Raw genomic sequence first — 14301 nt, 5'->3', positions numbered from 1 at the left:
TGACGACCTGAATTTACCGAATGACAAGGCTATTACATCAACGGATTTTATCTTTCTTTACGGCACAGGCATATTCCAGGACAACAATTAAAGACCAATTTTCATCAGGCTTAAATTGTGAAATATTGGTTCTGGGAGCATGAGAAATCATTTTCATGCATGAATTGATCAAAACAGAGTTCGGATTTTACACATTAGAGGGTTGAAAAATAACAATACAAACTAATAGCATAACTGAAGACCTTAGTAAGATTGGGATAAGCAAACTAGATAATAGCACTTCACTTTTCATGTTTCAGTTCCTTGAATTAATGAATGAGTTAATTGAATATTTGAAGCAAATTCAATAGTTATTTGTTAAACCTGGTCTGTTTGCATCTTAAATCATTTTTTAATTCGTCACTTTATCCTCCAAATGAAGATATTTTTTCGGCTATATAATTTAACATTTTTGTGTAATTAAACAGTTCACTCTCTATGTTGATCTTGTATTATTTCCATAATATGATCGGAATGTTCAGAAAACATTCTTGCTGAATCACACAGGGAATACGAGAAATACTAATATATTCAAAATGTTCACCAGCATTTTCCCTCGATCAATACACACACTGAGCATTAATGGATCAGTCAAGGATGTGCACTGATGGTGTTGGTCTGTGTTTGTGTAATTAAGTGCATCTCTTTCTGTGTGTGTGAAGTCCTGAGATCCCACGTTCACACCTTGGGATCACAAAGCTTTTGTTTTAAGCCTCTGCCCATGCATTCATGCATCCACACCTTGCACACCAAGATAACTTGTATGATTTGCATGGCTGCTGTATAATTATGTTTTTTTCTCCTCTGTTTGTTTCAGATGGACCTTAAACTACTTTTTTTGTCAGCATTGTTGGGAGTCATATGCTACAGCAGCGCTCAGCCAGGTAACTCTTTCACTTGTTAACCTCAGTTGGAGATTATTCAATTCTATACACTAAATGTAGCTAATTATATGTAAGTAATTCACATAATAAATGCCGCGAATGTTTTGGCCGTATGTCTGTGAATGACTATTCTGGTTGAGGTGGATCGAAGCCCACCTGGGACCTGACCTTGCTCCATGCCTTTCGACATGTTCGGCCTATTAAAAGAGCTCCTGGAAGGCCAACATTTTATGCTTCAAGCAGGCGGTCTAATCATGGCTTCTTGATGGTGTCCTAGTACTAGTGACACTGAGAAAAGTGCATTAGTGTAGCAAGAGATTATATAGAGAAATAAATAGAGTTTTTACTCTGATAAATGTGTTCTGTTATTCTGCACAAGTAAAGTCCCAGTTTGATTTGCACAATCTTGTCTAGTTTAACTCCAAATCGATGAGTTTATAATGCTAACTCACAACCCATTTATCTCTCTCTCTCTCTCTCTCTCTCTCTCTCTCTCTCTCTGTAAACGCTGAGTTTAAGAGTGCATGTCTTTAAATATCATTAGATGAAACCCAGAGTTTAATAATGTAATGGAAAACATGCCAGTCTCTCTAGTTAGAATTACTGAGGACCACTGAGTCCTGACTGAAGGGACACTAGAGAGGCAGTGCTCAGTGGCAGAGCCTTTTTGTTTTTCCTGCATGATGACACTTTTTGAAACTCTGCTTTTGTTTTCTGTAGAAGGGAACGAGTGCATCAAGGCTAATGCCGAATCCTGCGGTGAATGCATCCAAGTAGGGGCCAAGTGTGGGTGGTGCACAGATACAGTAAGTAGTGCTCATACACTCGGCTTATCTGACTCATACGTTTGTCACAGATGTTAGAAAACCGTTAGGGGAAACAGAAATTCCTGCTTGATAATGCACAAAGCATGTTCATGAGTTATCCATGACACATAGACAAACACAAATCATTTTTACGTCATACTTCAGTCCGCGAATAAATCTGTGAACATATTGTGAATGGAAAAAAAATGTAGATTTTCCAAACAGATGATCTCAGTGTCTGGATCGGCTCTTCATCACAAGCCTGCTTCGTTCTTCAGGTGTTTAGTGGCTGAACTGAATGTTCAGTACCACTGGGCTTTAATGTGGTTAAAGGGCAGAATAGAGAACGCCAAGCACAGCTACTTGTGCTCTCCACGTCTGCTACTAATGGAAAAAATGTGCTCTAAGCTGCAAGGCCAAGATGCTGCAGTGCCAGACACAGATTCTGAGATGCACAGCACGGCCGTTATACGCGTACCAGAGCAAAGAAGCTAATTCGATATACAGCTTGTTCGTTGTTACTGCAAAGTAAAGAAAATTTCGGATGCCGGATAAGTTGCTCGCATGTCCGGGAGCATTTCCCAATCCGAAATTTCGCCTTAAGAACTCGCCTCTGGAACAGATTAAATTCGTATGCCGAGGTACCGCTGAGTTTAACACATTCATTTATGCATTATCCATTTATATCTGGATATCTGTCATGCTGCTTTGTTAGATTCCATTATTAAAATTACAATACAAATCAAACAGAAGTGAATTTAATTGACATAGTGGTTAGCACTGTCGCCTTCTACCTCCAGGTTCTGGGTTCGATTCTCACTGCGGGTCTGTGTGCATGGAGTTTGCATGTTCTCCCCGTGCTTGGTGGGTTTTCTCCGGGTACTCTGGTTTCCTCCCACAGTCCAAAGACATGCAGATTAAGCTAATTGGCATTCCCAAATTGCCCATAGTGTGTGTGTGTGTGTGTGTGTGTGTGCCCTGTGATAGATTGGCACCCCGTCCAGGGTGTACCCTGCCTCAAGCCTTAGGTCTTCTGGGATAGGCTCCAGGCTTCCGCCACCCTCTATACAGGATAAAGCGGTATAGACGATTTGAGTGAGTGAGTGAGTGAATTGACATTGATATTCATGTATTGCCACACTGACTCCAAATTTTTTTTTTTTGTGTTGCAGTTCCTTTATAATCCTACATATAAACGATTCACACATCTCTAGGCAGCACATCGTCCTGTGTTGTAGGTGCAAATCAGTAACGGCTGCCAGCTTTTAAAACAGGGGAAGCTCATATTAGGCCTTCATCATAAAATTCATTATGCTCTTTGCACTTTTCATGCCTTTTGTCTGCCCTGTCAAAGTTACCCAGATCCACAAAACCCACGTCTGACCAAACACGTCCATTCCCTAAGAAGGTTTGGTCATGAGGCATGGCCAACAGTACATATTCTTTGTCACAGCACTTCCAGTCAGCCAGTTCACCTTGTCATACCAGGAGAGCTGAAAAGACCTGTTATTTTTTTCAGATTTTTGCACCAGATCAATCTTGAGCAGTGGTCTGCCCTGCCGTTTAATTCTGAGACTCCCCTCGTAAGGAAGACTACTAAATGGTTTTGCCAAAAGCAGGTCAACAATATTAGCACCGTCTGCGTCTGACATTATAGTTCCCCCTTCCATGAGCTACTTTAATTATATGAACAAACTAACTTTACAATGCTGAAACAAGGAGCAAATACAGAACGCCATAATATGTTTTTTTTATTTATAGAATAATTTGTACAAACAAAAATGGTTTATATCACCAGAAAACAATACAGAGTGCAGCAGTTCTTCATACCACTTCATCTGCAAATCCCGTGGGACTAAACTCAAATCTCTGTAGCGCTGATGTATACTTAAGACCTGCTGTCAATCAAAAAAGGGGTTCCGCCCTTTAAACAGCTCCTCCAATCATCATGCAGCAGCCCAGCGTCCTGGCCCGCCCACTGCTCCATTCACTCCCAGAGAAGCTGAGCTTTGGTGCATTTATCCAATTACCGTCCAGCTTTTCTGCAGTGAAAAAAGCTCCTCTGTGCTGCCCATAGAGCTCCAGTGAAGCTGGGCTTCAGGAGGGTTTAACACGCTGTGCTGCACGGAACTGTAATCATCGCGTCAAACAATCTACAATAAATACCTGATTCTGAATGAGCTAGTCATGAAGTTGAACGCGTTCTAGCGCACTTTTATTAAAAGCAATATAAATACGACAGTGCATATATGAGCATTTATTTTCTGACATAGTAGAGAAAGCGGAGCTTCCCTTGTAGTCTTAAGGCAGCCGCCACTAGTGCAAATTATATGCTAAGTTTGATAAAATCTTTTAAGAGAAACGAAAAAGAATTATTATTTATATGGAATTTTTTTTGCATAAACCAAAGAGTTAGTATCAATTTTATCACTTGTGTATAATCTTTTTACTTTTAACTTTTCTGCCAGTAATTAAATTGTCAGTGTTCATGTTAGGGATTTTGTCGCACAAGTAGACCTAGTTTTTTTTATTTATTATTATTATTTATAACATACGGTATATTTGTCTTGCTTAGTTGCATATTATTGCTTTTTTAATCTTTTTAAAATAAATAAGATAAAGCATGAAATGTAAAATAATAAAATAAAAAAAAATAAAAAGTAAATTTGCCTGTTGTAGTGGCACCATATTGGCGCTTCTCATCTGCTCTACTAGTCACATGTCTCTGGTCCGTCTCATCTCAATTTTTTTTTTATATATGAGTTCTGTATTTCTGTATTACGTTGTATTAAATGTTGTTGTGCCTGTTATCTGATGTTTCATGGAATTGCTCTTAGTGTTTGTTTTCCTTGCTTAGTACCGCAGTTCCTGTTTTTCCATTTTCATGTTTTGTCATGAGCATTTGTGCTTCTTACGAATAAAGATCTGTATTTTGCTTTGTTACCCGGACATGGACAAAGATCAACTTTTATTTCATGCATTATAATGCATAAACTATTATAAATATTTTTCTTTCAACAATATTTTAATTGATTTTAAACAGAGACATAAAGAAGTAAACATGTAGAGTGCATTTCAAGGCACACTTGTACAATCTGTGTTTATTAACCCCTTATAAACCACTGTACCCCCCCCCCCCCCCATCCCACTCATCTCTCAGCCTCACATGTCTAAAAAAGGCTTTTGTGTAGATACCAGGCATATTTAAAGAAGGAAAAGAAAAAAAGGAAAAATATAGAAATGGAAGTCTGGGTTTTGTGCCAAAAAATGAAACTTACACAAGTGAAAAACCGAACAATCAAAAAAGAAGGGGGTCACAAGATCCCTGAGCCACTGGGCGTGGGGGAAGCGAGGTGACTTCCTTCCACATAAATAAAACAGAACGCCTGGCCAGGAGGAATGCAAAGGACAACAATCAATGTTTGGCAGGAGTTAGATGATTATCTTCTTCACCAGTGATGTCAAAAAGACCAATCAAGGGGTCTGGTTTAAGATTGCAATTCAGTATGTAACACAGGATTTGAAAAACACCCCTCTTCTTCACCCTATTTCTTCCAAATTAGGGCATGTTTAATACGTATGTATAAGAGACATCTCTCCACTCTTACAGTAATTACAGCAAGGATCGACATCTGGATCTAAATGAGAGAGCTTTACTCTGGAGAAATGAGCCCTGTGTACAACCTTAAGCTGTAATGTGGCGGAAGCATAAGGAGGTTGAATTGACAAGCTTGAGAATTGAGTTTTATCTAAAGCATTTATTTTTAATGTTCTTGTGTGTATTTTATGATAAAAATATGATATGACTCGCTTATTTAAAGGTTGCGTGGATTTTTTTTTATTATAGGTGTTTGATGATGTTGATTTTTAACAACATGCACAATTTCGAGGCGGTCTCTGAGGCATAAAATGTAGCAATTATTACCAATTGATTTTTTTATTGATTAATTGACTAAATAATTCTTTGATTCATTCCTTTCGTAGATTGTATGTGTTTAACGCTTGCTTACTTGATTCTTGCCTTTCAGGACTTTCTGAAGCAGGGCGAGCCCACGTCGGCACGCTGTGATGAGCTCGAGTCCTTGAAGAAGAGAGGATGTTCAGTGTCCATGATTGAAAACCCTCAAGGGAGCCTGAAAATTCTCAAGGACAAACCTGTGACCAACCGTAAGATAGGAGGCAAGAAACTCAAACCTGAGGAGATCACCCAGATACAGCCTCAAAAACTTGCCCTCAGCCTGAGATCCGGTGTGTGTGTGTGTTTTAACTCTAATCCAATTTGATGATGTAAATTTATAATTCTGTAGCTCATACATACAAATAATTCAGTACAGTAATGATGAGCGTTTGTGGTGTGGGTGAATACGAATATGTTTCTCTTTGTGTAGGAGAACCACAAACAATTAATCTAAAGTTTAAAAGGGCAGAGGACTACCCCATTGACCTGTACTATCTTATGGACCTGTCTTACTCCATGAAGGATGATCTGGAAAATGTCAAAAACCTGGGAACTAGTCTGATGTCAGAGATGTCCAAGATCACATCAGACTTCAGAATTGGTATGTTTTTGAGGTTTTTTTTTTCTTCTTGTTTTTGATGAGACAATTGAAACCTAGGTGATTAAGAAAAAATAAATAGGAGGAAAAACATTTTAGTATGACACATGCAACACTTTGACAACATGGCAAAACAAAACAAAACAGACTAACAGGAACATAAAGGAAATAATGTGAAATGTAACCAGGGGAGAGTTCAGAGCAAAGCTGGAGCAGCACCAGAACTGAAAGCAAAGAGGCGGCTCTAGCGACCTTTAACACATTTGCTTCTGTTTGTCTTATAAATTACTGCAAAAAAAAAAAAAACAACCTTAGAAATTAAAAAAGGAATGATTTAGTAATAAAAAAGGCATCTAAAAACATTGGATCTGTGATGCAGCAAGTATATAACAGAACTGATGTAGGCTTGTGTTACTTAAGAAAGCAGTAATTATAGTGACCATTTGTTTTGGTGACCAGTTTAGCAGATAATTTACTGACAGCATGCATGTGAGTAAACGCAGAAGCACTTTAGCTAATGAACGTTGTGAGTGCGGTTTGTGAGCAAGCGTGTTTATGCTGGGTGTTTCACTTTAAACTGTTTGTTATTAAAGGTGTTAGGATTAATAAAATTTAATGTAATAAAATTATTTGATTTATTAAATGAGTCATTAAATGAGTCAGTTTATTATTAAATCGAAATGAATGTCCAAAACTTAACAGCCTAAGTTAAGACTTTACCTACTATAGTGTGCTATTTATTGTCCGACAGTCAGGTCCAGGCCACTAATATGATTAGCTGATTGATATGAAATGGATGCGCTTCCGTTTCTTATAACCGCACTGGTTATACAATCACGCTGTATTAATCCCACTACATGCTTGGCATGTAACATTCCATGTTGTAGTTTAAAACGAATCCCACGTTAAAGTTAAAGTAAGCGACGTCAGTGCAAAGGAAAAAGGATACCTATCAGGAGTATAGCTTTTGATGAGTGCAGAAAAAATATATATTTTTTCAGATATTTTATTGCCTGTACTGGCAAACTAATTATTTGAACATAAAGTGTTTTTTGTCTGTTTTGTTACAGATGACCCCCAATTTACCATTAAATAAAAAATATATTCTTCTGATTAAATAATGATGTTGTTTTTTTTTGTTGTAAAAATGTGCATTATTTTAAAAACGTTTGCTTGACAGTGTACATGTCTCCTAGTGCTAAATGTTTCATCTGGTATTTTTGCATCTGCTTTCAGGTTTTGGCTCATTTGTAGAGAAGACGGTGATGCCCTACATCAGCACCACCCCTGCCAAGCTTCTGAACCCTTGCACCGGGGACCAGAACTGCACCAGTCCCTTCAGCTACAAGAACGTACAGAAACTCACCAGCGATGGTAGTCGGTTCAACGACCTGGTGGGTAAACAGCAAATCTCCGGCAATCTGGACTCTCCAGAAGGCGGGTTCGATGCCATAATGCAAGTCGCTGTGTGCGGGGTGAGTGTGTAAAGCTTAACATTTTCCTGTCTTGATTAAAAAAAAAAAAATTGTATATATATATTTTCCCTAAAGAGTAAACACTATGAGGTAAAATTTTATTTACATTTGTTCTATTACAATAGATTCAAGTGAGAAACATCTATAAAAGAAATAGAATTATATATTTGTGCCACATTTTTGTTGTTTATTCAACTACCAAAAATAATGAAACCTTAACTACAAAAAGTTTGAACTATTTTCAAGTCTCTCTAAAATTGTAAATAAGGTTCATAGAAGTATTTTACAATAGATCTGGGTCGTTATATGTTTTCCTGCACAAGGACAAAGTAAGTAATCATTGTCAAATTCCACTAGCCTTGTTCCATGCAAAAATGTTTTCCAAAGTTCAGCTGACACTCATTCGATGATTCTGCAGTCCCAGTTCGAAGATATGGTGTGTTTAATACAAATTTAGTACAAATTCTGGTTTAGACGTGCAGCTAGTTTCACTTAGTCAAATGGCTAGTTTGGGTAGCTACTGTATATGGCTAGTTTCATGTTGGCATATGGCTTTTTCTCAAGAAAGAACAGCATTACATTTGTAATGCACAGTTTTACTACATTTCACTTTTTTCTCTCATTCTCAGGAACACATTGGTTGGAGGAACGTCACTCGTTTGCTGGTGTTTTCTACAGATGCAGGTTTCCATTTTGCTGGAGATGGAAAACTGGGTGGAATTGTGCTCCCTAATGATGGCAAATGTCACCTAGAAAACGACATGTACACCATGAGCCACCATTATGTATGTTCTGTGGGATTTTCTTTTTTTGTATGCTTGGTGATAAAAATGTATACACACTGTAGAGAAAAAATATATCATCATAATATATACAGTATAACATATAGCAATAAGTTTTAATTGTATTTAATATATATATTATGTGTGCATATTTTCTTAAACTTTCTAAACTCATTTCAACATTTTTTTGGATTCTGCAAAGCTGCTTTGTGACAAAGCCTATTATACAAAGAGCCATATAAACACAATTTCATTGAATTTAACATTTAGATAATTTAGCATTTGTTTCTTTATTTACTGGTTTATTTATCTGTTTGACAGGATTACCCTTCAATAGCACATCTGGTGCAGAAACTGAGTGAAAACAACATCCAGACCATTTTCGCTGTCACAGAGGAATTTCAGCCTGTTTATAAAGTAGGCTTATTAACTATACAGTGTGTGTGTGTGTGTGTGTGTGTGTGTGTGTTGCATATGTTGGTTTATTTTACTCTTATCACTCTGTTTCTCAGTCAAAATCAAAGGCTTGGGAAAAATCCATATTTTTGAAGATTATAAACTCACGCTTATGATCTCTGCTTACATTCTCTTTTTCTCATGACTTTCTTTCTTGTGTTTTATTTATGGAATTTACCAAGATTTTCATTAAAATATACTATGTAGGACATTGGTTTACATTAAGGTTTCAAGGACACAATAGGAGAAATTAAAGAACTTCAATTAACGAGTTGTATTAATGTGTTATGTGATGTAAACATGTAGGAATCAATAACAAAAGAGATTTATTTAACCGCAACATAAGCCAATGTCAGTCCCATCAGGAGTAAAAATCAAGCATACAATGATCAAAAATACTAAACCTTTTATATACATTAGAATTAAAACATGGGGCTGAAAAGCAAATTCCAACACTTCTACAGTACTCGGAGTTTAGTATGTTATCAGCATTTAGACAAATGCTGTAATTTAATTTAATTATGTTTATTTGCTTCAATTTGGACGAATTTTGATCGTTGATAAGATAAAAAATCTTGTCCAATTTGTGTATCAGATATATGTCTCTAGAAGGAACTAAAGTCTCACTAAGGTCTTAAGCAGCATGAGTTCACCTCTCTTGGTATTTTGGATAGCCGTAACTCTGAAAATAGTTTCCACCTCAAAACGTTTGGCTTTTGCTGTGCTCCAGAATCACCATTTCAAATTCCTGCCTGCAACGAGAACGCGTCATTTATAATACAAACTCTTTTTTTAGTCTGTTTTAGTCTGCAGTGTTTTATATCTGTCTCCATCCTGTGGTTCACTCCTCAACACATTTTTTTGTCTTCCACAGGAATTGAAAAACCTCATTCCAAAATCCGCAGTGGGAACATTGTCTTCAAACTCCAGCAACGTGATCAACCTTATTATTGATGCCTACAATGTAAGTGTATCAGCTTACTCAGTCTGAATTGTTTCTTTATTCACCGGTAGAGCACTCAGGGATGTTTTTTTTTCTCCCGTAGTCTTTGTCTTCAGAGGTGATTCTAGAGAACAGCAAGCTGCCTGAAGGAGTCACCATCACGTATCAGTCCCGCTGTAAGAATGGAGTAGTGAGCGTTGGAGAGGATGGACGTAAATGCTCCAACATCTCCATTGGAGATGAGGTAAGATGCTGAAGAATAGAAAAGCTTCAACCAGTAGCTTAGATTGCTGTTTAAAAGCATTTTTTTTAAAGAAGAAAGCCAAGTTTGCTTTCCTAATGGTTAGCACTGCCTTGCACCTACAGGGTAGCGGGTCTGTGTGCATGGAGTTTGCATGTTCTCCCTGTGCTTGGTGGGTTTCCTCTGGGTCAGGTTTCCTTCCACAGTCCAAAGACATGCAGATTAGGCTGATTGTTCCAAAATTGCCCGTAGTGTGTGAGTGGGTGTGCCCCTAAATAAAAGGTTCAAGTTAATTAATGTCATTGCATTTTCATCTCTTTGAATGACAGGTCTCCTTCAGCATTAACATCACAGTTAATGGCTGCCCCAAACAAGGCAGTCCTCAGAATCTAAAGATTAGACCTCTGGGCTTCACTGAGGAAGTGGAGATTAAACTGAGCTTTATCTGTGACTGCGATTGCCAAAGGAAAGGCATTCCGAACAGTGACCTCTGCCATAACGGCAACGGCACCTTCGAATGTGGCGCCTGCAGGTATCAGTCCATCGACACACTAATAATGAATATATTGATAGAGAAATGTTCTTCCTTCTAGGCTGGTTTTATTATTTGGGACGTCTTTTTTTGATAAAAATGTGCTTTCCGATCATTTCACTGTCACAACACTTTAATACTTATAATAATTATATTATAATTAATACTTTTTTTTTGTTTTTATTTTGCAACACTCAGGAAATGTGAAAATCTGTTCCTAGTGTACTGTTCAGCTACACTCAGTCCATTTTATTAGGAACACCTGTATATCTGCAGTTATTAAGTCAGTATGTGATCATAAAATCATGCAGATACCAGACATGCTGGTTTGGCTATTTTTAAAGGATGGGCTTCAAGTTTCTTAAATACTAAAAGCAGACAATCTGGCACCGACAAAAATCACTCGATTAAAGCCACAAAGCTCACATTTTTTCTTCATCCTGATCTTCAATGTGAAGCTCTTGTCCTGTATATGCATGTATCTGTATGCATTGTGCTACATAATAAGCAAGTGTACAGGTGTTCCTGTTATAGTGACTAATGGGTGTATTTGTATTCACTACTGTGTTTAGCAGATCAGTACACAGAGCGATTAACTGACCTTATGATGAGATGAGGTGACTTTGTGCTAAATCCAGAGTAAAAAGGAAAAACACACCCTGAAGAAAACTGTCCATAATCATGTTCCACGTACTGTCCCTGTGCCTTTAAACTTATTGCATTTATTAATTCAGGTTTTGTACATGAAATCTTACTTCTGATCAGGAGCATGCTACAAAACAATATGTTATATGTAAACCAATTAAAAGGAGACTCGCTTAAAGTAATGTTCAAAATGCTCTTTACATAACTGAGTTTGCCATAAGTGAATTCATTCATTTATCTGAGTAAGCTACTGTTAAGACAGTGACTCCACAGTAATACAGTTAAATGGGTATGGCTGCTTATCTGATTAACTGTCAGTTTATTGGTCTGATACTTCTTCTTTCCCTTGCAGTTCAGTATTTATGTTCCTTTTCTTATTCTTAATTTGAATCAGACTTTTATTTTAAAGTGTGAAACAGCAAAAGCTGTTCTCTGTTCTATTATTAGACTGTTATATTAACCCTTGAACTGATCAGTAGCGGGCAGGCTTGGTGCTATTAAATGAGTTAATATTCCTACTCCAGATTTGATTATTTTCCCTTAACAGCATGTGCTGACAGTCAAAACATGGTATCTGTGCTAAAAAGTGTCTCACCTAGGTGTAGTGTCCGTAACATTTTTTTATTGAAATCTTTCAATGATCTTAATTGTCATTCAGGTAAAACTTAAACTTTAAAAAGTGTATTATTCATGAATTTGACACAGTTACAGACATTACAGATTTGTATTAGGGGGGAAAAAATCCTTAATTTCGCACGGAATGCTGTAAATGAAGCTTTTAAGTTTTTACAGGTCATATTCTTATAGAAACTAATTATAGTAATAATACTTAATAAAGAAACATGAATAATATGGATTTTAATTTATTCTTGTTCGAAGCGATACAGTATAACACTGAAAAACGACCGTTTTGGGGGACACATATAAAATCATCTCTCTAAAACAGCTGAAGCTGGCAACTTGAAATTTTTATGGAAGCAAGTTTGGTTACTTTCATGTTGCATAAACTTTAGAAGTAGCTTCTTTGGCTACACACATTTTCTGTGTTATATGTAGAACATTTTAATCAATCCCAATACTGAGTTTTGCCCATGAGCTGTTTTATTTGCCAACATGAGCTTTTTTTATTATTATTACAGAACACCAGCTAACCGACTTAGTTCCTGTTATCACTTAACGTTATATGACAGTTATGAACAGCTGTTAACTCCCCAGCTTACCTCAACCCTAAAGCCTCCGCTGTGTCAGAAGAACTAAAAGAACAGCTAGACCTCCACCTGTGACAAAAACCTGACACTGGAGACTCCTTCTAGAATTCGCAAAATAAATGTCTCTTTAAAAGGAAAACGCTACAGTATTAAAAAATGACACACATTTCTAACAACCTTTTTTAGTATAGCATTCGTTGTTCAACTAAGGAGTTACATTAGAAATGATAATTAAGACAAAAGCAAACTTATACAGTATGTGTGTTAAGGTTTAGTCTGAGCTCTCGGTGTAGAAAATGAGTCAACATCAATATTCTGATGAGGTCTAAGAAATCTACAGTGCTCTGGTAATATAAGTAGTGATGGGAAGTTTGAATCATTTTAGTGACTCAGTTCTTTGAACCCCATTCATCTTTTGTTCAGAAATAAAATAAAATGTTACATTTTTAATAAACAGACCATCAACACGTCTACATACACAGATTTTGTCTATACTTCCAGTAATGAAAATATTACAATGCAGCTAAGGACATATTATGATAAACAGAATGAGCAGCTCACCTCTCATAGCTTTTTTTCCGAATCGTTTGATGTTTTGAATCATTTGCGCTGCATAGCGTCTATGGGAGTCGTGTGACAAAAGAGCGAACGATTTGGAACACAAGACTCAACGGTAATTACTCATTTCTGTTCCATGTACATAACCTACAGAGGTTTTATGATGATTTGCGCATGCGCGCCCAGTAGAAAATGAGCGAATCACTCTCCGAGACTACTCGTTCTTTTGAGTCACGTTAAAGATTCGTTCAAAAAGAATGAATTGTTCGTCAACGACCCATCACTAATTATTAGTGTTCTTTACTGTGTGATATTTGCTTATGAATATTGATGACTGTCAAAATGAATGGATGGGGTGGATGGATAGATAGATTAGCTAGATGAATTGGATTAGATCAATTTAATTCTCAAAGGATCTTGTTTATAAGAATTTGTAATTTGTGATCAGCAATCAAAATGTGTATTCTTCTGCCATGCAAAATTGATCGATATTGCAACATGAATTTGACACGGTTACGGACACTACAGATTTTTTTGGGGGGCGGGGGGATCCTTAATTTTGATGAGATTTGAAAAATCCACAGCACACTGGTATTATACTGTGTGATATTTGCTTATGAATATTGATGACAGTCAGAAAGCATGGATCTTACATAGATGGATAGGATGATTAGCTAGATACATTAGATTCGATTAATTTCTGAAGGATATCAAAAGTATTTATAATCTGTGAGCCGCAATCAAAAAGTGTATAAAAGCAAGGCACGTTAGATCAGTAGTGACACATTAAATGTTTCATTAATAATCAGTAATAAAACAAAAATGCCTGATGATGATAATAAAGCTGCAATGATCTGCTGCTACAGATGTTGAGATTGTTTTCCCGTTTGTAGGTGCAATAAGGATCGTATTGGCCGAGAGTGTGAGTGCTGGAAAGACGAGGTGTCCAGCGAGGACCTGGAGAAGACCTGCCGCAAGGACAACGGCACCGATCTCTGCAGCAACAATGGCGAGTGTGTGTGCGGCAAGTGCGAATGTAAGAAGAGGGACAACCCAGAGGAGTACTACAGTGGCGAGTACTGTGAGTGTGACAACTTCAACTGCGACCGCTCCAACAACAAGCTCTGTGGAGGTACTATCTCTTTGACACCACCGTTTAAAAAATCTGTAATAACA

At 37.2% G+C, this 14301-nt stretch overlaps 1 protein-coding gene across 2 annotated transcripts in view; it reads left to right on the top strand.

Annotated features, from left to right (window-relative positions):
* The window catches only part of itgb1a (integrin, beta 1a), a 45380-nt gene that overhangs the window by 20206 nt on the left and 10873 nt on the right, over positions 1 to 14301 (top strand). For both annotated transcript variants that reach the window (XM_053494139.1, XM_053494138.1), the window contains exons 2-12: positions 857 to 923; positions 1644 to 1729; positions 5758 to 5977; positions 6118 to 6288; positions 7522 to 7760; positions 8390 to 8545; positions 8864 to 8959; positions 9873 to 9962; positions 10045 to 10185; positions 10512 to 10714; positions 14019 to 14257. In XM_053494139.1, coding sequence (XP_053350114.1) covers positions 857 to 923; positions 1644 to 1729; positions 5758 to 5977; positions 6118 to 6288; positions 7522 to 7760; positions 8390 to 8545; positions 8864 to 8959; positions 9873 to 9962; positions 10045 to 10185; positions 10512 to 10714; positions 14019 to 14257 — 1708 coding nt within the window. The remainder of the gene's footprint in view (positions 1 to 856; positions 924 to 1643; positions 1730 to 5757; positions 5978 to 6117; positions 6289 to 7521; positions 7761 to 8389; positions 8546 to 8863; positions 8960 to 9872; positions 9963 to 10044; positions 10186 to 10511; positions 10715 to 14018; positions 14258 to 14301) is intronic.

The sequence above is a fragment of the Clarias gariepinus genome, chromosome 4 (genome assembly GCF_024256425.1).
Source record: "Clarias gariepinus isolate MV-2021 ecotype Netherlands chromosome 4, CGAR_prim_01v2, whole genome shotgun sequence".
NCBI lineage: Eukaryota > Metazoa > Chordata > Actinopteri > Siluriformes > Clariidae > Clarias > Clarias gariepinus.
Note: the sequence above shows the minus strand (reverse complement) of the source record. Positions and strands in the feature narration are given on the sequence as shown.